The sequence below is a fragment of the Pagrus major genome, chromosome 1 (genome assembly GCF_040436345.1).
Source record: "Pagrus major chromosome 1, Pma_NU_1.0".
NCBI classification, from domain to species: Eukaryota; Metazoa; Chordata; class Actinopteri; order Spariformes; family Sparidae; genus Pagrus; species Pagrus major.
In genome coordinates this window covers 13,781,081-13,806,010 of record NC_133215.1, presented here as the reverse complement: position 1 = coordinate 13,806,010, position 24,930 = coordinate 13,781,081, and the positions used below count along the sequence as shown (strand labels likewise).

Below are 24,930 nucleotides of genomic sequence, written 5' to 3'. Positions count from 1 at the left end.
TATTCAGTAATAAAATTTGTACAACACAAACTCAGATGAAAAATGGAGTAGGATTGACAGGGAAACAGCTTTAAATTGAATGAGGCTATAATTAAATTAAATGTTCCTGACTGATTATTTTTTGTTCAGTTTTTTTACAGTACAGTTTCATTTTGAAAACTTTCATCTTTCATTCCCTGAGTGATGATAATTGCAAAGCAGTCATCTCTGCTACAGTGGGAGTGGACTAACATTCTCCAGTCATCCAGCTACCAGCTATGTGGCACAGTATCATTTTCATCTCTTCAGCCATCATTTGATTATCCTACTCCCCCGCTAAGTCAAAACAATTGTAAAACTTAAGTACATAAATCATGGTAAACCTAATTGTTATTAAAAACCTGAACATTTTGAGTAGGTGTCACTGTTGGCTGCTTAATATCCAAATATGACGATGCTCCAAAGAAACCATAAACCAGTTTTGCTTCATTACACTCCATTTAAACAATAACACCAATCTGCAAGGTCAAAAGCTGTTGAAATGAATCCTCTGTGCGGCCCAATGCTACCACCAAGGACACAATTTGCAGCTCTTTCAGTAAGTGCCTAAAGTGATCTTATCGGCTGAGGTGACGAGCAGTTCACAGTGACATTTCACATTTGACTATTTGTCTTAAACTGATCACTGTAAATAAAGAAAAATAGTTTGAAATAATGAATGAAAGTGAATTGACTTATCAATGAGCAAGAAAAGTTAAGTTTATTGAGGTTTACCCCATATATATAGCTTTATTGGGATCAACCTATTTGGCACAGAATTCCAAGGGCTACTCTGGCTTGGAAATTGCTGGCAATGATGATCTAGGGCTCGCCAATCCCTCAATGACCGATGATGCAGGGCAACAACACATGTTCCTGGTGTGTTAAACAGTGGAGCAGATTTCCTAGTGTGGGAGAGGTTCAAGCTGCCATCTATAGATCTCTTCTGATCTTGAGGAAATGCACAGTTTCTCCCTTTTTCACTAAGGATTGAAGATCAGCTCCAGTTCTGCTCAGAGTGAGGGAGGAGTGGTTATCATACATTTTTGAAAGCCCTGTATTGGCCCAGCAGGCCGTGGAACTGGTGTGGCTACTTAGCAGACATCCCTTGTTGCTACCATAGCACTAGACGAGTGTCACAGACACACTGTCAGATTTATCACCCACACCCTGAGTGACTTGCTCTTTGGGTTTGGTATGTGAGAGGTTAAGGTTTACTCAATAACAAGGTTTATGAAGGGAGCCTGCTGGCTGTAGACTGCATGCAAAACTTCAATTCCTTCTTAGGACTAAAACTGTCCTGTTGCTTCCGTTTACATGAGCCAAGCAAGCCTTTAACCCTCCGCCTTTTGCCAAGGACAGTGATAGGTGGGTTAATTCCCTTTGGTCCTACACACGCTTTATGCATCTACCAGTATTTCGATGAAACTGAGGGATTTAGGAAAGGTAACCAGCTCACACTGAGGAGCAGGAGCATTGCAACTTTCAGTTCTCATGTTACCTGTTCTTATATTATACTTAGTTGTTTGGCAGCGTTACATGGTCTTTTGCATTTTTTTCCTTCTTTTTAATAGATTTTTTTGGGTGACGGTTTACATCCACTTAGTGTTTATGTGTGCACCCTTGTGTTTACATGTTGCTGTGTAGTGGTCAATGACTGTGTCTTATCCTATGCTTATGTGCGAGTGTATAACATTCCTATTCACCCGGGAACCTGAACAAGTTCAGCTTTGAGAGCTCCAGACGCACATGACACTCTGCTGCAATCATAAAGAAGCCCATTGATGACAGTGACCCCTTTCTCTGGGAGATGGAGTGAGAGAGGGAGGAGGAGAGGTGAAAGGAGGAGCGAGGCAGTCGATGAAATGTTTCTTCTTTGCTTTACAGCCAGTGACACTGACCCCTCAGTAAATAAGAGTTTTACTCTTGCTTGCATACAGACTCTGTTTAGATACAGGCCTCTCTCCTCATTTCCCTCCTACCGTATGACCTCCTCCCCTCCATCTGCATTGCACTCTCATGTTTGCAGAGCCATTACAGGGTGCGATGCACAGGTCAGGTCACGGCCGCCAACCAGCTGCCGAGCTGAGGTAGACAGCGGGCACATCTTTCTTTGCCTCGTGTTCTGTTTTTTATCTTTCAAGCCTGTCTTGTGGAACATTAACAACAATGTCACAACATAGAGCTTCCCGCTAAACAGAAGGCATTCATGTGTCTTCTGAACCTACGGCAGACAGGCGTCCAACTGGACCAGAGAGAACATCTGCAGCAAATCTAAGTCATTTGTCAGTGTCGCGATGTCATTTTCCTCTGAACTCCTTGTAGACAAAGCACACTGCAGTTTGTCTCCTCTGGTTCTTACATACAGAGAAACACTTATGGTGGAATATTCAGCTCGTTGTTAAATCAATCTTACCCAAAATGTGCTTCTATCTGAAAACATGTTTAGAATACATCCTCAATAAGTCTTGCTTTATAGTTGGTCATCTTTACTTTTAAGTTTAGGCCTTTTAGTTGATTTGGATTCCCCTTTTGGCCTCTCTGTTTTCCCCATGCACATACGGGCTAAGCCAATTGGCCTGCCACTCATCAGGAATATGCAGATCAATCTGCTAATTAGTTGCATAGAGTCATTAAGGCTGAGTTAGAACACATGGTTGGCACACATGCTGGCATGATAGCAGAACCGGGCATACCAGGTCACTGGAGTCAACTGTTGCCCAAGGGCACATTCCCGGTCACACTAACATACTTAGAAATTTTTGTCACAGGCAAATGATTTTTACAAATGAGTATGCTGTGGTGGTAAAATAAGAGTAAACATTTTGTCACTACACAAGACTAATGTGTACTTATTGTTGTTATAATCTAAACATTTGCACTTTCTGATTGCCTTTGTAGTTTTCACTGTTACTCGTACAGTTCACCCTCTCCAATGCTGGATTCAAATTGCGTACCCACATTCAATGAATTCACAGAAAATTGTACATAGACATTGTTCAGTAGACTCTTGAACAACTGTTTGATATTAATCGCTACAGCCCACACTTAGCCTTTTTTCACCAACATGGGAAATGGTTTACAACACTTGTGACATTCACCCATTCACACACACATTCATACGCTGATTTCAGAGGCTGCCATGCAAGGTGCCGACCTGCTTATCAGGAGCAATTTGGGGTTCAGTATCTTGCTGGACCGAAGTCAGCATGTCATATTCTAAAAGTTGTGCCTTGTGCAATGCCCTCTGGTGATGCTTCCTTGATTACAATGACTGAGCAAAACTGGTGGAAACATGGGCTGGTTCGCTCGATAGCATCAAGGTTCTAAGAAACTTGATCGGTACCAACTAATTTGGTAGAAGATGGGTAAGTTTGTTTGGCTGCACTGTAAAAAAAAATAAATAAATTTGAGTTTCTCCTGCTCTGCTAAGTAGGTCCTCAAGATGTTTGCTGCGCCCAGTAGTTGACACATGTATCATTTTGAATTGACCACTGGGATCTGAATTGTTAAAATCTATTGCTGTGACTACCAGTACCCACAGGTGTCAACAAATCAACCTGATGTGAAATCTAAAGTATAACTTTAGTGGACAACAAAGCTCGTTTTTCAAGAGACGAGGCTTATTGATCCACTATCATATTATACACCTCCTCCCTCTTCCTGTACTCCTCTTCCACTCCAGCCCAAGGACTGTTGTACGTTTAGTCGCACTGCATATTTTAGCCTGCCATCTGGTCAGCCCTGCCTGGCACTGCAGGGGGCCTCATATCCTCTCATATTCATATTCCACTAGCATATTGTTCCCACTGCTTTTCTACAGTGCGGCCCAAGCACTTCTCCACTTCTTTATTTATTTCTACAGAAGAGGCCGGCTAGCAAACGGCCCCCCCTCTCCTAATCGGCGGCTCTTCCAGTTGTCCTATCAAGTGTAACCTGGAGGCCCCTAGTAGAGCAATTAGAGCGGCCTCCCTGCCCACCTCTTGTAATGAAGCCCAGCACATTCTGGAATCTATAGCCCCTTTAGTCTCCCCTAATGGGACATCATTATTGTCAAAGAAACAATGTAAATGGAAATGAACATACTCATTAGCCAGTCGCAGGGAGAAACCTTTGCCGCTCTCAGCTTGCAACTCCCGCTTCCAAACACGCACACACACACACACGCACACACACAAAACTGAACCTCCTCCCTTCAGCTTCTGCAGGCTGCTGCTCCAGCTTGCTTTATTCCTCTGGTAGCTCGTTCGTTTGTGCGTGCGTATGTGTGTACCGAAGAAGACAATGTGCATGTTTTACTCAAGGTGAGAGGGGAATGGAGTGAACATGGATAATTCCATTATTGGCATTCACTCAGTGCTTCTACAGATGTTAATTGTTGCATGGGTTTGTGCTGGTGTGTGTAAGTGAAGTGCGCTCAAGTAGTTCTCACCCCAGTGCTTCTTTGCTGTCCCAGGGTGCACCTGTGCAGCGGTCCAGGTCTTTGTCCCCAGCCAGCAGTGTGGAATTGGGTAGTAGGAGGGGAAGAGGAGCAGAACAGAGGATCCAAGACCTTGAGGAAATGTTGCAATTGAAGGTAACTAGATGAATACACATAATGTCCTCTCATTTTCTCCCATCTACTTTAATCTGTTTATCCCCAACTCTTCTTCATGTCTAATTGTATGTCCTGTATTTCCTGCTGCCCACAGCATTCTCTATGCCTTTTCTGAATTGATCATCTGTCTCAATGTTTTCCCCACATGAGAGTGGCTTTTGACTGCCAGTGACTTTGAACTACTTGAGGTTATTTTTTGCTGAACAGGGCACATTCAATGGGCTGGTGGTGTCCAGCTGATAGTGTGGGGCACTAGACAGGACTAATGGAGCTGCTTGTTGCTCCGGCCACTATCTCGCATATGATTGCTGCTATCAGCTGCTGGGTTGTAGGAAGGTCTCCAGCACTGTAACAGTCCCAGTCTCCAAAGGGTTCAATTGCACGAGTGCCGTGCCTGCCTCCTCTATGACCTTCTTTTACAGTGTCTTTCAAACACACATACACATTTACGTATGTGTGCGTACACAAACAGAGCGTGCGTAGGCAGTGAAGCAGCAGGAGAGGAGCTGCTCTGGTGATAGCGGATGCAGCAGGGTTTTTTTTTCCCTTAAACGAATCAGCTTTATTGGTCTTTTAACCTTCACATGCTCTGTGACGTCTTTCTCCCACTATTCTTCATTCTCATGTCTTTTTTTCCCTCTGTCTGTCAAATTCACTGCAAGCAAAATACACTTAATTTTGACCTCTCCCCTATGCCTTTAAGGTCTCAAAATTTGACTTTTTCTCTTTTATTTTATGTCAGCAGTCCACTGGACTCTCCCCTAAAGCTGTCTTCCTTCTTGTCTTTCCTTATCCTTTCCATCTTTCAGGCTGACCATCGAGTGAGTGATTATGCAGAGGTCATCTCCCTTTGAACACAATCGCAGGAACACATTAAGCATAATTTTCTTGTCAGATCTGAAGTGTCTGAATTACATCACTGGCAGACACCTAGTCAGACATCAATGCTCACAGTAGATTCAGACAACACGCATGGCTGTCTTAGTTAATAGTGCCATTTACGTGTCTGTCAGTCGAGGAGCATTTAGCAAGGTATTCACAGATAGGCTGTGATTGGCAACTCAAATCTGTGACCATATTAATGAGGGCATTAGTTTCGAGCATGATTTAGCTCTCGGATCTGGCATTGACCAACATGCCCTCCATCAGCTACAGTTGAGACCTCACCTCCAGCATCTTAAAGTAGAGTACTTCACTGTGTCCACTCCGTTGTTCTCCGGTTGATCCTATCCAATTCTTTCCAATAGAATGCCTTTCAAATTGGGTACGCCAGCCTGTACCATTGACATGTTGACCTTAGCAGCTAACAGCAGCAGACAAACAAACAATTCTCATAATAATGGCCTGCTTTTTTTTTTTCTTCCGCACACTTTCAAGTAAACAGTAGCTGTTGCTGTGTAATTATTTTTCAGCTTGAGAACGTCCACAGATGTGTATGCTGGCTGAGTAAGGGGGTGTATTGATCTGTGGGCAAGGGTCTGTGGCCTGATGACCAGAGCTGGGCTGCCCAGGGGAAGCTCTATAAGGAGCCTGGGAAGCCATGATGTGGCTAATGCCCTGCCACTTGCTCCATTCTGCCCCCCCACCCTCCATCAGTCAGACTCAACTCTTCTGTGTCCTCCCCTAGCTCCTAGTTCCACCAGTTAACACTGCCCTGATCTGGCCCCTTTCATTAGAGCCTTGTTTTTGAGAGGTTGGGGGCAGCTTGAAGGGGCAGAGGATGTCTTGCAGATGTCCTCTGTGAATAATCCGCACTAGGGAAAATCCATACTTGTCACATTGGCTGTGTGTGTGTGTGTGTGTGTGTGTGTGTGTGTGTGTGTGTGTGTGTGTGTGTGTGTGTGTGTGTGTGTGTGTGTGTGTGTGTGTGTGTGTGTGTGTGTGTGTGTGTGTGTGTGTGTGTGCGTGCGTGTGTGTGCGCGTGTGTGCGGGCACACCCGTTGTGTGTCCGGTGCATGTTTGTGTGCTCTCTCTGTTCTCTTTGTCCTTGTTAATAATAACAGGGCTGAGGGCTCGCATTTCCCTCTCTGCAGGGCAGCCGTGTCATATCAGCAGTAAACAAGCTCCTTCCCTTCAGAAAGCGCTCGACAACTCTCCCTAGCCCTGGCCACTCAAGCAGAAACCTGTCCTGCACTCTTCCTTTCACTTTATCTTTTGCCGTGCTCTCTCTCCTTCTTCTCTTTCTAGTTTCTCTGTTCTCTCTTTCTCTTTGCTCCATTTTCATCAGCTGCCTTTCTCTCCTCCTTTGCTCTCTTTCCACCTCTGTTTGTCCTGCCTGTTGAGAGTGTTTTCTCCATCGCCCTCGCTGTTAAGGTCAGTGTGATGGGGAGGAGGGGTGCCCCTGACAAGAAAAATCTATATGTTGTCTTCTCTTACTCCTTCTTTAAAGCTGGAGCCCAATCTGGCTGTGTTTTAATAGCTGTCAACAACAGTGTCAGCAACAAACCCACCGCTGCACCCCCAACCAACACAACATGTGTGGGTCATCAGTTGGTAACTCCAGTGAGTGACTTTCTTTGCTGTGTGTGTGCGTGTGTGTGTATATGTCTGCTTTGTGGTCTGTGGCCCCATTGACTCTTCATGTAAATGTCGTCCTGTAATGATGTCTCAGTTGCCCAGTGCGTGCACTTGTCAGGGAGCAAGGTGAAGAGAGAAAGGAATCTGAACCTGCTGGTTTCTGTCAGGTAAAAGTGTTAAATATGTAGACGGTGAGGGGCTTTTCTCAACTTCCCTGCCACACTACTGTGCCAGTGAGTACCTGAAGCTGACTCCCTTTTTCAATTAAGTTATGTTTTAATTGACATGTACAACTTTTGGACTAAAAAATCTTCCTTTTTCTGTGTTCCTAACAGATTGAGGAGAATGAAGAGCTGAAGAGAGCTCACGACAAACGCCGTGAACGCCTGCTTCTTATTCAGAAAAACTACAAGACAGTCAGAGACCAGCTGAAAGAGATGGAGAAATCAAATGGCTTGTGAGTACACGATAACAAACTGTTGTCACACAACACTGTGGAAAAAATGTGACAAAACAAATATTATACACTCACACAATGCACAGGAATTGATTAAAACACACAGTGGAGTCTGTGAATATACAAAGTAACTTGGAAAACTTCCAGTTCCTCCCAGCATCAGTCAGTTAGAGATCTTTCAAAGCACATTACTCACCTTGCCTTATGTTAAAAGCCCTTGTGAAATGCTACAACCCTCTGAAACCACTCACAAATAGTCTTAGGGCCTCATTGCTCTCCACATGTTGTCTGACAAGACCTGAGTGCTGGATTTGGGAAAGTGGGAGAAATTCCTTCCTTTGCCTTTGAAAAGCTCTGAGGTTTTAAGCCCAGTCAATTTGGGCCGTTTTGTGCCAAGTGTGTGTGCGCTTCTGCGTCTCTTCTCCCTCAGCGTTCATTAGGATGTGAGAGCCAGAGGCTGGAGGTGTCTGGTCCTGGGGGGTGCAAGGTGTTTGAGAAGGCCTGCGGAGGGAGGAGGAGGGGGGAGGGCTATTTCCTGAATCTTCACCAGAAACCACGGGATTTTTACACAAAGCGGAAAACGCTCTGGAAAATGTCATTAATATAAGAGTCTTGTTCTCTCCATTGTCTCCCTCAGTCTCTTTCCCACTTTTACTGTCTCTGTTTCTTCTCTCCAACAGCGTCATTGAGTCCATTTTAAAATGTAACTAAAGGTGCATATGTTTGGTGGCCGCGCGGGAGCAAAGTGTTGACCCCGTCAGCTGTTTTCTCTCTGGGTTAATTAAAGAAAACAGCAGTGCAATGTGAGCCCGTGTGAAAGTGGAGTGAGTGAGAGAGAGCGCGTTGAGCGCTAGGCTCGACTCGGCTCATGTCAGCTCAGTGCGGCTCAGCAGCATGTGTCTGAGACAGTGGGAACAAAGACAGAGAGATGTAGAGAGAGAAAACTCTCAGAGTCAACACCAGTTGTGCTGCTGTTCTACATTTTAGCAGGTTATCAAAGAAATGTTCCATCTTGTGATATAATGCACTTTTGTCAAACACTTGGATTTTGTGAAAAGGAAACATGTATGTTTGTATAATAAGACATACAACAGGGCTGTGGTTAAGAGAATAGAGCTAAGAAGAACTGCAAGTCCATAATAATAAGTTTGTTGTGTCAGTGTCCATATTTCATGAGTGATTTGACATAAAATTGATGCAATAGGCAGCCTTGCCCTTTTCAGTCAGAGCCCTCCATGGCACCAACCAGTCACTCAATGTTATGATCCTGGCATTCATTTGGCATTAAGCCCCATCCTTAAATAGCTGTTAAACCCACTGGGGTAATGCCAGCCTGAATGAGAGACAATAGAAAATGACTTAAATACTCCCATTAGTGCTTGGAAATCAGGGCCCTAACAAGTCAGTGGGGATAGGCGTCGAGTCTCATTGCATTTCGAGCTTGTTAGGGATTTCCCTGTAGCTTCCATGCTGTGTTGTTGCCTTTTTGGAAAGATGCGGGGGGTCGTTTTTGTTCCCCTTTTGTGTGCAGGACCAAAAGATAAGACTGCGATGTGTCTCCCTCTATACCTGCCACACACATATGCCTGTATACTTCCAAGTACTTAATTTTATATACAGAGTGTACACCAGATAAAATGTATTAGTGTTAAACTAACATATTTTTTTCTATACCTCCCAGATTTGAGTTTCCCTCATATCAATCTTCACCTTTAATCAGCAGAATCAGGTATTGAATCAGACAATTGGTTGCTGTACGGCAAGCTGCTGAGTGACGTCACCAGTATGTGTGATTAGCCAGTCCCGCCCAGGTTGGAACTACCAGCCAATCTCGAGGCAGACGAAGGCTCCCGTTGGCTCATCAGCATGCAGGCGGTGAGCAGTTGGCCAGTCCCAGTGAAACCACCCTGCCATTCACCATTACCGCCATATTTTCCAAAAATGGCATGAAGGAGAGGGAGAAAAAAGCCAAGTTCTTATTTATATTAGAGAAGGGAAAAAGTTTTTTAATCAGACTGGGGATGATGGGGGTGAGTAAATAAAATTAAAGGTTATTAAAGCATCCGTACTCTGATCAAAGTTGCGCCCATAAACAGATTCCCCCTGAATCAGAGCAATTAGCCGCAGCGGCGTGGAAAAGTTCTCTCTATTTCCTCCTGCTTAATAATGGAAACTAGGATACCATAGGGGAGGAAGCACTGAGGCCTGAAGAAGATAGCTCTCTCATGGCTCCATGTTCAACAGCTTTTAGGCCCACTGTAAACAAATTAAAATGTATAAAGCTTTACCGTGACTTAATAAAGCTTCATACACCTTTCATAAGGAATGCAGTTGATACACTACATACCTGAAAATCACACAGAGACAATTCAAACAGAGCTGTGGGTAAAATATCATGTACTTATTCAGCTCCGGGCAGTGCTAAGATAGTTTAGTCTGAATTCGCTGTGTGCTCGCAGTAGATTGAGTAAAAGTGTATCAATCTCTGTGACTATACAGTGAGATTATCCGTTAAGTAGCTTTGCACTCTGGGAAACTAACCCAAGCCCAAAGATAGCATACATATACACTCACACACACACACACACACACTACGGATAAGTTCAAGGGCTCCAAATTGCTCACAGGGGCATTAGCAGTATTAAATGAAAACATTTGCCGTTCCTCAGTAGCCTCAAACTCCCAGGCACCAGGGTTTAACTAGTATTAGCGTAGCGTGGCTGTGTCTACATAGCCAATAATGACCACAGGAAAAGGAGTCCTCCGCAATAGCAGTGACCCTCACAATCCATTTCCACACCTCTATTGCATTGATTGAGTAAAAATGAAAACTGTGGTGTGTGGGACAAAACTGGTATTCTCGTATCACCTGCTACTTTACAATCTGTGGATTTACATTAAAAGCCATTTTAGTTTGCAAATGAAAGGCTAATTGGAATCGAATGTGTTGGACTAAGACTGATTGATGAATTGGGTGTGTGTGGGGATGCAGTTGGGAGCAGCAGGGACAATGTGTGTCTGTGTGTGTGTGTGTGTGTGTGTGTGTGTATATATGTGTGTGAGTTGAAGGGGAAGTTCAATGGAGGGGGCAGCCACTGAGCACAAAGTGTCATTAAGTATTCATAAGTGAGGTGTAGACATTTGAATGACCTCGTTTGCGAGTGTGTTTTTGCCATTATTTACATTTGCATGGCACACAGGGAATGGTCCACCGCCCTGCCGCACGGGCAGTGCCCTGGGCTCTAACAAACATGCATACGTGTGTACATGATTTGCCACTGAAATGTCAAAGTCAAGGCTGCTCATTTGAATACTGCTAAAGATGACTGAATAACAAAACCAGAGTGAGACTAAGGGGCCTTGTTACCCCTTGTGAATTGGCCAGAGGCAGCAAGGTAATGTACAGTAGCAAACATTTTCCCTTGTTAGCATGTTTGCTTTACATGTGTGTGTGTTCCATAAATGAAGCTACTTCTTCAATTTATTTGCTTGCCTCTACATTTAAACTTTTGTCTTCTTAACTTGTGTGTATGTGTGTGTCCAGGCCAGGTGGAAGGATGCAGCGTGCAGAACCGTGGCAGCTACGACAAGAGGACAGTGATGCGGTGTGGAATGAGCTGGCCTACTTGAAAAACCTCACCAGGAAGCTCTCCATTGAAAAGTAAGTCACCTGCTGTCAAAGTTGCCTGGCTGAAACATACTGTAGACGTCTTTCGTTTAACACTTACAAGTGTACACACATGCCGACATGCACTCCCACTGTCCCTTCTTGTTTGTGGGTGTTAAAATTGGACTGTGCCCTTCCCAACTTCACAGCATCCACCTAGCCCTCCACATCATTACCAGCCAGCGGGGGCCAAAGCAAGATCATTAGACTCTGTGCTCATTTGTAAAATTGGCTGCCCAAAAATTCACACATAAAAGTGAAGGAAGTAAAATCACATTATCAGAATCCCTGGCTGTGTCTTTGTGAAATAATTGCATTTTTAATGGAACATTTATGCCAAACGGTTGTCCCGTTGCTAGTGTTATTAAGTGAGTGTCAATAAGGTACTTTACATACTTATAGTCTCTAAGCTGTAGTTGTGTTGTTAGCTCAAATGTTGATGTAGAGTTTGGTGACTTTTTTAATCACAATGTGCCTTTTCTGCAAGAGGTACTTATTTAATTCCTTTCTTTGTTACTTAGTTTTTCCTTCTCTCTGTCTCCCTGTCTTCCTTTCCGCCTGTCTTTGTCTTTGAGTCTCTCTCTGGGTGTAGTATAGCAATTGTCTTGTTTGATCTTGAGCAGCCCCTGTAACCGTACCACTAACACTGACCCTCTATGATGCTACACAAAGCTTGGCCTAAAGCCACAGTCTTCCTCTCTCCTATCTCCCCTAGCCTTCACCTCTCCTCACCTCTTCCCTCCTCTATCCTGTGCCTCTGTACCCTCTTCTTCCCCTCTTCCTACTCGTCTTCCCAGCTGCCTCCCTCCGGCCCTCTGTGATGCTGCAGTAGGCTGAGGCCAGAATTCTGGTACTTGCCCCCCCCACCCCCTCTACTGCTTTCCCCTCTGCTCACCCCCTGCCCTGTCCTCCTAATCCCAGCTGAGCTCATTATGATATAGCCCGGCTGCCTCTCTCCAAGCCTGAGCTGTCCGAGCTAATTACAGGCTAGCAGCCCTAGTGCCGCCGATGCTGCCTGTTAAGGGATGTCCATCCGCCTGCCTGCCCGGCCACGGCTGGAGCTGAGCAGAGTGGAGCACTGGATGGTCTGGGGGTGGGGCATCGAGGGGGGAGAGCAGGCTACGGTGAACACGCAGGGTCCTTGGAACTGACCTGTGAGGGAAACCACGAGGGATGGAGAGCGCCTGGCCTCTTTCCGAGCTGTGTAACTGGCCTGTCCTCCGGGGTTAGTGTTGATCCCCTTCATGTGCCCCTGACCAGCTCCACCTCATCTCCTCCATTCCCGCCCCCAGGGCCCCTCCTTACCCGGGTGGCTGGTGCAAAGTAAACTTGGCTCGGGTCTTTAAACTTGTGCTTTAGAAAAACTCTCCGTTCCAGGGCACACATCTGAACACACGCACAGCTCAGTGTGTTGAACTAAGCGAAAGCAGCACACTGCCCATCTCTATTCCACTCCTCGCTTTCTTCCATACCTGTTGTGAGAAGGTGCAGCAGTGAACAGATAGGATTGTTGTTGGGACTATGGACGAAGCCAGATTAACCAAACAGCTTTACTCCCCTGCAATGCAAATTTCTGCGGAGAGGCATAAGTGTGTGCTTCATTGTGTTACAACAAGAGTTTGTGGAAGCATAACTGCCAGGAAACTCTTGGGGCAAGCATTTGCAGCTTGTTGTTCCGTTGACCGTATTATAATGATTGTGCTTGTGAAGGTTATGCTAGATAAGTGTTAGAAATTATCCACTAATGGATAATTAACTCCTGGCAGCTGAAGAATTTAGGGCCAAATAAAGGCCCCTTATAAAGCTTAAATGCCTAGTGGCGGGCTTTAGAGGAGAGCCTCGGTTAAAACTCTCCATTTGTCTCTCAATCGCTTTTTCTCATTGTCATGATATTGTGCACAGATGCTCCCTATCACCTCCTTCAAAAACAGCACTAGTAAAACACTGTCTTGAGCCCCACATGACCATTTCCCAGAATGAATATTGCTGGAATAACTCCTGCACAGTGGGTCCCTACAGTGTTAAGAGAAGGTTATGGAGCCCAGGCACCCCTCTGGTCTCTGCACTTGAATTAGAGGTTGCGCAAGAAGGTGAAACGGGTCTATTTGTCTGCTGTTGTAGCTGATTTACTAAGGGTGCAGTCAGCAACAAATGTGTATTCTTTGGCGACTTTTGACATCACTCCAGACAACCTGTACGCATTGCACATGGTGGTCCAAAGTTTGTGTGTCACTACTTGACTGTGGAAAAGTCATGTCATGAAGGTCGCAACAGTTCTTGTGCTGATGAAGCAGTTTGGAGCCAGTGTGTATTGTAACTGGGGCTAGTAAGTTTTTATATTCCATGTGCTTAAGCACCAGAGGGAGGGAATTGCTAACTGCAAAATGGACAGGAAGTTAGCTACAACCACAACAACACATACAGCAGCTTTAACAGTACAATCAAAACCAGGGTCCCAGTTTAAAAAAAATGGTGTCTACGTGTCACATGGATCAAGTTGAATATGTCGAAAGCACTTCATGTGCTGACGCTAGAAATGTCATGATTTCAACTTTCCTTGGTGGTGTGGGACTGCCTTGTAGCTTTCATTATTTAGACAGCAAACATTCCAAGTAAAATAGCCATCTCTCCACATTTAACCAGTTTAGAATATCTCTCAGATGAATGCATGATTGAGATTTCCTTCTGGTTGTATTATATGGCTGGCAAGCAACTACGGACAGGGTGGGCTAGAAAATTCGCAGTGGGATCATTCTATCTGCCTCATTATGCATCTGTCTGCAGCACTCCATGTCCGCGCTTGTTAATTGTTGTTAAAGGTCTGTTGCTAAAAAGAGGCAGGGATTATTTAGGCTCCATAAACAGAATAAACACATGCAGTGCACCCTCAGACTTAAGATGCTATACTCAGACGACATCAAAGCATAAATTAGCTAGCGATTACTGGGGAAAAAGCCTTTGAGATCATTTGCACTGCAGCAGCACTGAAAGCTCTTCTATAGAGTGTGACCATTATGGACTTGAACCTCCCCAGTAAGCGACGTTGACTCTAATTAAGTTTAATAAAGTTTACCCTGATGTTCCTCATATTCCTCCATTTCTGTTCGTTTCATCTTGATTTGCTAAAAGGTATTAGAAGTAATGAGAGTCTTTTGCCCCCTGGACCAGGGCTTAGTTGGAGGAGGGACACATTTGCTCAAACGCACACACACACACACACAAACAGAATGTTTTATGCATGTTTTTAAATCAGACAACTAAGGTTTTTCCTTCATTAATTATTTGGTAAATTAATTATTGTGTAAAAAAAAAAACTTGGTTTACACTTAGTTATTAATTATGATGCAAGCTTCAGTGCGCCAGTCTTAGCTACAGTAGTCTCATAAGATGAAATTAGAGCATAAAGAACACAGTTATTTCAAAGAACTAAGCCTCACACATACAGTAGAGAATGTAGTGGACCTATTTCCTCTCATATTCAAATAGTCATTCACGGTCAAAGTGATTTTTACTTAGACAAATGTCTTTTTCTTCCTCATGTTTAATAAATACAACATTATGATATTGTTTTATTTTATATTAGGATACCTTGCGGCATCAACAAGCCGCTTAAACAGGGAATATTGTGGACATCTTAGGTTGTTTCCACCAGTGGTTCTTACATGAATCCCCATTTACCTCTCATCAGTGGCCCGTGGCTGGAGAATCTAACTCTTAAAGACTCATTGTTGCTTTTGCCGCTGCATCGCCCACAGCTAAAATACAGCATTGAGACATGTAAACTCCACCAGTCACCATTTCTGCTGACAGCAGTGGCTCATCCACCCAAACTCCCTCCATGAACGTACAGCCCTCTAGCCTGAGTTTAACCATAGGGGAATCCCCCTCACACCCCCAAAAACAAGATTCTTTCCCCAGCGATAAAAGTGCCAGAGGTGTTTTCGCTTTCTCACCCTATTCCCTGCTCTTCCTGTGTATTTTTATGTGCCGAGCAAGAAACCAAGAGGAGGCTGGCATGCGAAAGCACAATGGCTGCAGATGATGTTGTGCTGTACACCCTTGTGGATGGAGGCTGGCAGTTTGCGCTCTAAGCTGTGTTAGGTGCAACATAGGTAGAGACGAGATCAAATGACATGGAGTGGATAGCTCAGGGCTGAAGTTCTAGCACTGCACGAGAGAGAAAATGTTTTCAAAAACGGGGCCAAAAGAGCGGCGTGAGACACAGACTTACATTGCAGACCACATCATTACCAAACATAACACCTGTCTGTTGCCTTTAGTTTGGATTCTGCCAAGAAACTTCTTTTGCTTTTATGCCTGCTGAGTATTATTCTACCTAAGGTGAAGTGGGCAAGTTGAGAGGGAATTGGAAATTGTCCGGCTAGCCTTATTTGATTTATCATCCAGATTTTGAAAAAAGGACTTGAAATGCTCTATAGGAGGCACGGCTGTAGAGAACCTTTTCTCCTCTGTGATAGCTTGAATATGACAGGTAACATGGTTTCATTTCAGATAAGTTGCAGGTTACTGGAGGTAGTCTAACGTAGGGGAAAGGCTTAGAATTTGTTTGAGGGGGAGACGGCTATAATGTGACGCAGATCTAAAGTATAGGCCTTTGATGTTGGGTTATACATGTAGCTCGATGCTACCATAGCTGTTTAGCATTGCCTAAACATCCTTTTGAATTCTCAAAGATACTCTTTTCCCAACATCAGGACCCCAGTGGGCTCAAAAATAGTAAGCATCTGTTTATCAAATGATTCACTCGCACAAGGAAGCAAAGTGTGAGGTGTGAGACTGTAAGGGGAGACTGAGGCAAACTCCATCCAATAAGACAGTTTTTCCAATTTTTGGATTTTTTTTTTAACGTGTCATGAAAGGAAAACTAAAGGTTGTTTAATTAGGATTTTTTACTACATTAACCAAAAAGCTTCTGTGTCACTACACGAGCCTTGCCAGCTGCCTGATCATTACTGTACATGTGCAATTCTCAACAGACTTGAGAAAGAAGTGAGATGTTTCACTCCTTAGCAACTTCCATCATCTGCTCCAGGAAAAAAACTGTCTCATTTAAAATGTTATTGATTAAGACTTTTAAACCACGTCCTAGCGCCTTCTAGATGTAGTCTGATGTGTATAATCTGCTACTTTCTACTGCTCTCTGTTATACTGGCACATTTTTTGACACGTGGCACACAAGGAAAAAAAAAAAAACAAATAGGCAAACTCTCCTGCCAGAAATAGAAAATGAGTCAATAACCTCTAGTGTCAAAGTAGTTTTATTTTGGTGTAAAAATGGTATATGGCAGATTGGAGCACACACTGTAACAACTTAGTGTTACTGACTCAGGATCCAATAGTCTTCCATCTCTACAATGTTATGATGTGAAACTCGAGGCCCCCTGGCCAATGAACTCCATCTGCAATCTAATCCCTTCTCCATCCAAGAAAGTATGCTTATCCCTCAACATAACTGAATGTTTTGCATATGAACTTTGGTTTAGCGTCAATACCATCAGCATCCGAAAAGGCATAAAAGAGAAACATGAGATGGAACAAGCTCCCTCCACATACTGCATATTTCAGCTCGTTTGTCCCATTAACAGCCTGGACACATAAGGCCAGTGCCGTTGCCTCATCGACTTGAGTTCATTTATGGAGGAAAATCTATAGAGGAGCGACACATATTCATCTGCCTCCTCAACCCCCCTCAGGGAGAGTCATTTGTGTACTTATTTAAGCTGCGGTCAGCCATTAGACCAGGCCTCTGCTGGACTGTGTGGGCTAAAAAGCTAATTACTTTCCTTCCCCTAGCTATGGCGATAACTTTTCCCAAGTCATTTTCTTGGCACATGTATGGAAAAATCTCTTGGTTGATCTCGCAAAATTAGATTGGTTGGAACAAGTGTCTGGTTTTAGTTAATTGCCATTATGCTCATCATAGTTCACCACAGCCACAAATGCCCTGTTACTCCTCAAACACTTCAGAGTGTATCACGCATGCTGCACTCGCTGCATGCCTTAAGAAGTCAGTCAGCATGAAGACCTGCTGTTGTAATGAGGTTAACTGAGGGAAGAATGCCACTACAGTAGCAGGAGCTTGTTTCTAGTGTTTGTCTCTGACTCTGTGGAGCAGAGGGGAGGGAAATTAGGTGTGTGTTTCAGGTGTGGTTGTCTCAGTGGGCTTGTGTGTATCCTCAGTAGACTTCAGTTGGGGTCCTAATAATAACTTGAAAGTGCAAAGTCTCGAGCATGGCTCCACGTAATTAGCCTTTAGCAGGAATCAAGCTAATTGCAGAGAGGTAATTGTGCACACTTCCCAGTCTCTGTTTGTCTGTTACACACACAGAGCCGCACACTGTACTTCCCTACCTTGGCGTTTCATGTTGCTTGTCACTTTGATTTCCAGATGAATTAAAAAGCATTTTAATTAGTTGATTTCTTCACGTTGTCGTCTTTTCTGTTGGGAAGAGAAAGCCAGTGCATGAGATTCAAGTTTTTTTTAAAAAAAGTTTCTACTATAATTGAGTCCACAGTGGAATCCAGAGAGATGTTTGTGGAGATTTAAAAAGATACTCATTATACTGTACAATGCGTGTGTTTGTAGTGGTTTCATATTTCTTTTTGTTTTTCCATTCATATTTGAGGAAGGATAGATTTGACGTAAGAGCTGTGTGACGGAGAGTTTATCTTCTGTGTGACTGCAGAGCTGGCCTGGAGGAGGAGCTGGACATGCTGCGAGTCCAGGCTGCCATGGACCGAGCCACAGTGAAGGAGCTCCACCTGTGTCTTGCTAATGAACACCAAGGTGAACCCTTTTTTTCTTCTATATTGGGAAAGTATTATGGGGACTTGAAAATAACCAGGTGAAAATGTTCCAACTATAAAGCTAGAAATCTGTCTGAATGTCATTCACATATCTCCAGCACCGTTTAACCAATCTACTTCACACTTGACAGCTTTGTTGCTGGGGACCCAAGGAAGAACAGTGTTGAATTTGGTGCAATTCGGACATGCAACATGTTTAATATTAATATTTCTGAATAAACAGCCAACACTGCTCTGAGAAGCAGCGGGGGTGTGGCTTCAGAGCTCTGGCTTCATGGCTCAGGTGATATCATGGGGAAGCAGACATAAACAAAAAAACAAAATTAGCATTGTGCAACAATCTGCTGTGATAACACGTAGCAGTGACAGCAAACGAGAAGCACAAGGTTAAATGAGTCTGGATGAGTGGGGAGACACAGTCAACACAGGTTTTCTATTCTGCATTTCTGTCAACACTAAAGGGATAGAAAGTTTACCGTCGCCTGGCAGTACTGTCAGCTGCTCCAGGATGCGGCTCTCATTGGATGTTGTGGTCCAGCTCAGAAAGTAGGGATGTAATCATATATTTTACATCGTAAATATCAAACATGTTTGATTTTTTTCGGCATGGCCCAGATGAGTTTGTGAGCAGTGAGCAGCATGTTTTGAAAGGGTAGTGCACTAGCTATTTAAAATCACATTTTGTATTAAGTCTTTTTTCTATTTCATTTTTCTTTTCCCTTTCTTTTTGTCCGGAAATATTTTGCCTAAATTTTTATCTTCATCCTTGTATTAATTTTCCTGCATTGCTCTCTACAGTGTTACCCAAGGATGTTGCCACAGGCCTAAAGTAGAAAGTAAAAAGTGCTGGAAGTAGTGGACCTGTAATGGAAAAGTACGCCTGTTTAACATGACAGCACCTTTAAGCTATCCACTTACCTCTGGGCCATGTGTATTAGTGAGTAGAATTAATAAGACGACTCCCAGTGGAATTAATAAGACAACTCAATTAAGACTTGATCAACTCCTTGCAAATTGATTGGGAGATCAAGTCGTGTTCATCTTGTCTGCATATATCATTCCCAATGTTAAAATGCACATCACTTTTAATCCAATCTGCAACCTTTTGTCAGACACTGACCACCTCAACCGCTGGCCTTAATTAACTGGTTCAATAACAAATCTGTCCTGGATCACTTTCATTTTCTTCACAACCGATGATGGTGTCTGTTGGACATGCAAGTATGTGATTTAAAGGATGGCACTAATTAAAATAGTGGATCCACTCCTATTGACAGTCTTGTCAGGAATACAAGGAAATAAACGCCTTCAAAAGGACGGAGTTTTACATCTTATCAGACAAATAATCACTAAATATAAATGCTACACAAAAGCCTGAGTATCTGTTCTCGTCTTTTGTGTTATCATGTACAAATTATTTTCTAGTTTCTATCAAGTAGAATTCACTCTAGTTTAAAGCTTAGGGCAGTACTGTATATGGCTAGCCTCACAAAAATGTTGGTTGCCTGATTTTAATACTCTTTAAAGTGAAACAAAAGCCTTGAGAGTGAATTCACACAATGTGTTCCCCAGTTTAGCGGGTTAGGGTATGTATTATTTACATCTGGATTAAAACCAATTTGTTTAGAGTCAACAGGAAGTAAACTCAACATTATTTAGAAAAAAATTGTGAATGGCCACAGCATGTGCTCCTGAAGAACCTCTGTGACCCGATCAAAGGGATGGAGGGTTGAAGCTCTCACGCCACGATCACACTAACGAAAGGCAGCAGATGAAAGGAGCAGGGCCTTTGTGCTGCAGCCCGTGAGGAGATGTGGGAGGGACGTTAATATATGCCGCAGTGCCAGGACCTCCTCCAACAGTGGGTGACTAGGGAGCCACCACGTCTTCTTATCAAGGTAGTGCTGAGGTGCCAACTCCCAAGCCACCAGCACTGGAGCTGGATAATTGTCTCCCAACCTGGTTATGTATCCAGCGAACCCGGCAGCCCTCCTGTCCTATTTGGTGCTCTGTCTGATTGAATGTGACATGCTGGGGAGACAAAAGAGCAGGCTAATTCAAAGTAACAAACTTCCCTGGGCAAAGCGTCAAATGCAAAGCAAGGGAGCAGCAGCCCCTCACAACATAACCCTCTCTCTTCTTACTCGCTCCTTCTATGGCCTCTTTTTCCAGCTCACTCTCCACAAGATCAACTGACCTGAAAAGTCAAGGTCCTGAATATTTAATGTTTCCTGCCTCATTGTACAAATTATTTTGGTCATCCTGTCGTGAATGTTTAACAGGAAAGAATGAAAGGCAGAAAGTTTTATATTGTTTTGTGTTGCCCTTTGCATCTCGGGAAGCAGTGAAAAGATTGCTACTTTTGCGGGTGTTTACTGTATGTCAAACAGGGACACTGTGAGGCTTGTTGGATTGTGTATGCGCACATGAATATGTGTGCGTCAAATCCCCAAGCTCTTTGACTCCTGCATGCATTCTGTTGTTATCATAAAGCCTAAATCATATGTTTGCCAAGGCCACTATTGAAGTTCTCAGAATAAAGCAGCATGTTAGTCTGCGGAGATTAGTTGTCCATTGGGGAAACATAGTGGACTACAAAGCAGTGCGGCCTGGGGCTGTGTGTTCACAAGGGATTCAAGCACTTCTCTTCGTTTGTTTAAGATCCCTAGAGAGAGGTTGCACATAGCATGTACCAGTGTACGCTTTTGAACACTGTTTTCCTATTTCCGCGTGGACTACTAAATAAAACACCTTTCTGTTAATAGGGAGGAAAAAAGGCTATTTGATAAGGTTTAAGAAACAGGAGGTGGGTTTTAGCTGTGAATCTCAAGGCCCTATGAAAACAGCATTAGTGAATCTGAGTTCCTTCTGATTTGACTGACAAAAGAAAAAAAGAAAAAAAACTGGACCTTGGGAAGGAAATTAGACCTTAGTAATGATAATTGATTTAATGTACCCTCTTTTTTTATCATTCTATTGATTGAGCCTGCGTTTGACACATCATGTCACAATAACGAGCTTTGTTCCCTTTGCAGAACTGATTCACAAAGTGGTAGAGGAGCGCCAGGTCAAAAGCAGCACTCCGAAAAAGCTTTCTGTTTCTTCAGAGTGGATGGAACAGTCATTTAAAAAGGTACAGCACTATGCCATCGTTAAGTGTTCTTTGTCATTGCCAATGAAAGAAACCCGACAGAGCCATAACTGAGCACAATGCCAATTTGGTTTTGCTCTATCAAGAATGATTCAAAGGTGTTCTCACTCCTTGGAGAATTGATCATTTAGTCATTTCCGAGTTGACTGTCAGCTAAGAAATTGTTTTACCATAAAAAAAATAAAAAAATATAGGGGTAGCTGTGACTGTAATAACTGTATTAATCCTGAAAAACAGCAGATAATTTATCATAAATTTTGCATCAGAGCTGTCAGTATGTTCCACATGTTTATGCACACATGCTTTTAAAACCCTTGCTTGCATGAGTTTACATGTTGCCCCCCTTCTGCATTCGTGGCAGTGAATCATCAAGAGTGGGGATAGCCATCTAATTTTGTTTGAAAGGTACCAGGCCTCACCAGCGGGCAGAGTGAGATCCAAATAAAAGGGAAAAAATGCCTGGAGGCACAAACCCAGCAGGCATCCACTGTTCTCTTAAACAGTCTGCACCAAAGATCTAACAAATGGACTAAGTGCTGCTGGTTGCTGCCTAGTTAGGGGTGATCAGGGTAAGGGGGTGCCAGTCAGCTGTCCATAGCCTTGCCAGGCTGGGGAGTTGTGGTGCTGCTTCCCTCATTGGTTCAGCATATATGCATTGGCACATGCACCCTTGAGTAAATGTCTAGAGAGGGAAACCACTGTGTGCATGCTACCACACGCAGGTCAAATCAGAAACTGGACTCCCTCATTTATGTTTTCACTTATAGGATAGACTGTAGAGCAACAACAGGGTCAACTCAGGCTTTGAATGTTCTTTTTACAAGCACTGCAAGAGCAGCGTGATCAGAAGTTTTTATGGTAAACGACAGATATGCAAGGGAAAAAATGTTGTACTGCTGAGACCCTGTATCTCTGATTCCTTCAGATTGAACAGCTGGAGCGAAGGATGATGTCCCTGGAGGAGGAGACAGAGAGGCTGAGGGAAGAGAAAGAGCAGCTACTTGAGGCCAAGGAAGACTTGGCCCACAACTGCTGCCGACTCAAAGCCTCCCTGGATCACCTGCGAACCCAGGAAGCTGTACGTGAAGAGGCAGCCCAGGCCCAGGCCATGGCCCAGGCGGAGCGGCATGGCAGTGAGATCATGGCTCTTGAAGCCCGGCTGGCTGCCTCTCAGAAAGACACTACCAAGCTTCATCATCAGCTGCTGAAGCTGAGACAGGAGCTAGGGATCCTCAGGGCAGCCAGGGACTTCTATAAGAACCGTGCAGCAGGACCAGCGCGGCCAGGCGGGATCTCTGGCAACATTAGCAGCAAGGTCAAATTCAAAACAACCAGACTCAGAGGTCCGCTACACCAGCGCAGCCACCGAACAGTCAGCCCCAATCAAGCCATCAGCTGGCAAGGCCGCAGCCAGAGTCCCACTAAGGACGAGTGGGAGGATATGAGCGCAGATAGGTAATGATACACACACACACACAGATGCACTTATTCTCACTGCCTGCCTCCTCATTATTTTTAGGTGGTTGGAGTGTTGAGGGTGGGCTGGCTGAATTGTGGGGGGGGGGGGGGGGGGGGCACGCAGCATCGAGGGGACAACGTGCATATGCAAAGCGTAAGCAAATGGGTGATTGAATTTCATCGTCTGTCTAGTTGGTATTCAGGAGCCAAAAGAAGAATGCGAGCAAGAATGATAGAGAGAAGGAGAGAGGAGGGGGAAACTACTGTCAGATCCTTTGAAATATCCTGGGACGCCTTGCTTGGAGCTTATTGACTGAAATTTGCATGCAAAATTAGCCACCTCTCCACACAAAGTTGAACCAGTGCCAGAAAAGCCCAGGGATAAGGGGGCTGCCGAAGCCTTGATACCTTCCAGTGATGCCATTTTCATGCACTAGTCACGCTACCCCGAAATTGACAGTTTGGCAGTTTGATTTAATTTACTGGTCCTTTGCATATTCACTAACCCCCCCCTGACAGCGCTAAGGATCCCCCTGCAAGTACCAGGCCCCCACACCCATCTCCTCCTCCAGCCATACAAACACACACACACATACAACCGTACATGCACAGAAGCTAACCCCACCTAGTGCGTGTAGTCATGTTGGCTATCTTGTGGCATGTCAATTCACAAATGTGTGTGTGTGCTACTCTTATTTCCTCCAGCCACCCCTTAACCCCCTCCTCTCACACACACGCATACGCGCGCACACACGCACACACACGTGCGCACACGCGCTTCCTTTCCATCTTACCCGCCCTCCTCTCTCCTCTCCTCGCCTTAATTTAGTTAGATAAATTTTGAATGACCCTACTCGGCTCAGTACCAGATGTCTACAAGCTGTTTAACACCCTCTAAATTAAGAACCATCGACAGTAATTATTTCATGTATGTTTTATGCAAAAAAGCCACTGAGCCGACATTTGTTGAGTGATGGTCGGAATGATTTGATTTCAAACACTCAGAGCTATCGCCGATATTTATTCCCCTTCACTTTCTCTCCCTGTATGCCTCTCTCTATCCGCTCTTGCCTACTAACTCGCCATCTCTTCACCAACTAATTCATCAGGCTGTAATCCACCCCATCTCTATCCACATGAGGCCGTTTAACAGGGACTGGGTGCAGCTATGCCCTGCTTTCCTAATACCTCTCCATGTGGCTAATAAGCAGCAGTCTAATATACGCTTTTACCTGAGAGGAGGATCTAAGTGGATTTGTGAAGAAGGGGTCTAAACTGAGATGTTGTCTTATTTAAGCACCTGTCGACTGATTTGTTACTGTAAAGCCTTCTGCGTCTCTTATCACGCAGCGGTCTTCTTCAGCAATATGCCTGGCCGGCACTGCTGGAAATACAGTATTTCTGCCTAAGGAGGTTTGGCTTAAATAGTGCCAAATAAAGATGTCAGACTCGTTAAAGCTACTGACAAGTCTTTGTTTTTTCCCCCCCTCCTTTTTATCGCTGCCTCTGGCTCCCTCTCTCAAGTTTTGAGCCGCTGGAGGCAGCTGACCATTTTGAGCAGATCAGCAGTTTTGTTAGAGAGCAGGACAGAATGAGAGCAGGGGGGCTTGTTCAGAATCGTATTGGATTGTTCTGTTAATAGGAATATGATTGTGTTTACATGTTTAATATGTTCTTAATAACTGCACTACATTAGAGATGAGTGACAGATCATTGATAAGGAAAGGAAAAACCTGCATAAAATATCTCGGCCGGGTTCAGTGGTCCCTCTCATAAATATGGATGCGTGCAATAAGTCGACTAGTCCAGTGGGTCTCAAACTTTTTCACTTTAAGGACCCCTAAGCTGACACAAATTAGACCACAGACCCCCATTTGATAAGATTTTGTCCCAGCGTCCCCCATCCGATGAGAAATACAGAAAGTATATGAAACTCATGACCAAAATAGTTACACATTCTTTCATAATGTTACAAATAGATTGAATTAAAGTGAGAATAAATTAGAGTTGCACGATTACATATCGTCCCTATAAATGATCACGTAATAAATTCTCAGCCCAATATTAGGAAATGTATATTATTGGTTATTTATCGTATCAGTGAAATTATAGCCGATGAATATTGTCTGATGCCGTATGTAGCAGTAAGCACCTTTACAGTTGGTTTGCAGTCTGCCAATAAACAGAGAAGAAGAGAAAAAGCACAAGAGCAGCACTAAATACATGTCGCTTAATGG

At 44.0% G+C, this 24,930-nt stretch overlaps 2 protein-coding genes across 2 annotated transcripts in view; one reads left to right on the top strand and one right to left on the bottom strand.

Annotated features, from left to right (window-relative positions):
* uso1 (USO1 vesicle transport factor) overlaps positions 1-24,930 on the bottom strand; it is a 412,569-nt gene that overhangs the window by 172,858 nt on the left and 214,781 nt on the right. The gene's annotated exons all lie outside the window — the stretch shown is intronic.
* The window catches only part of cntln (centlein, centrosomal protein), an 87,914-nt gene that overhangs the window by 25,613 nt on the left and 37,371 nt on the right, over positions 1-24,930 (top strand). Inside the window, exons 11-16 of the mRNA XM_073467368.1 lie at positions 4,475-4,594; positions 7,468-7,589; positions 11,134-11,250; positions 17,964-18,064; positions 21,120-21,217; positions 22,161-22,690. Of these exons, the coding sequence (XP_073323469.1) occupies positions 4,475-4,594; positions 7,468-7,589; positions 11,134-11,250; positions 17,964-18,064; positions 21,120-21,217; positions 22,161-22,690 (1,088 nt within the window). The remainder of the gene's footprint in view (positions 1-4,474; positions 4,595-7,467; positions 7,590-11,133; positions 11,251-17,963; positions 18,065-21,119; positions 21,218-22,160; positions 22,691-24,930) is intronic.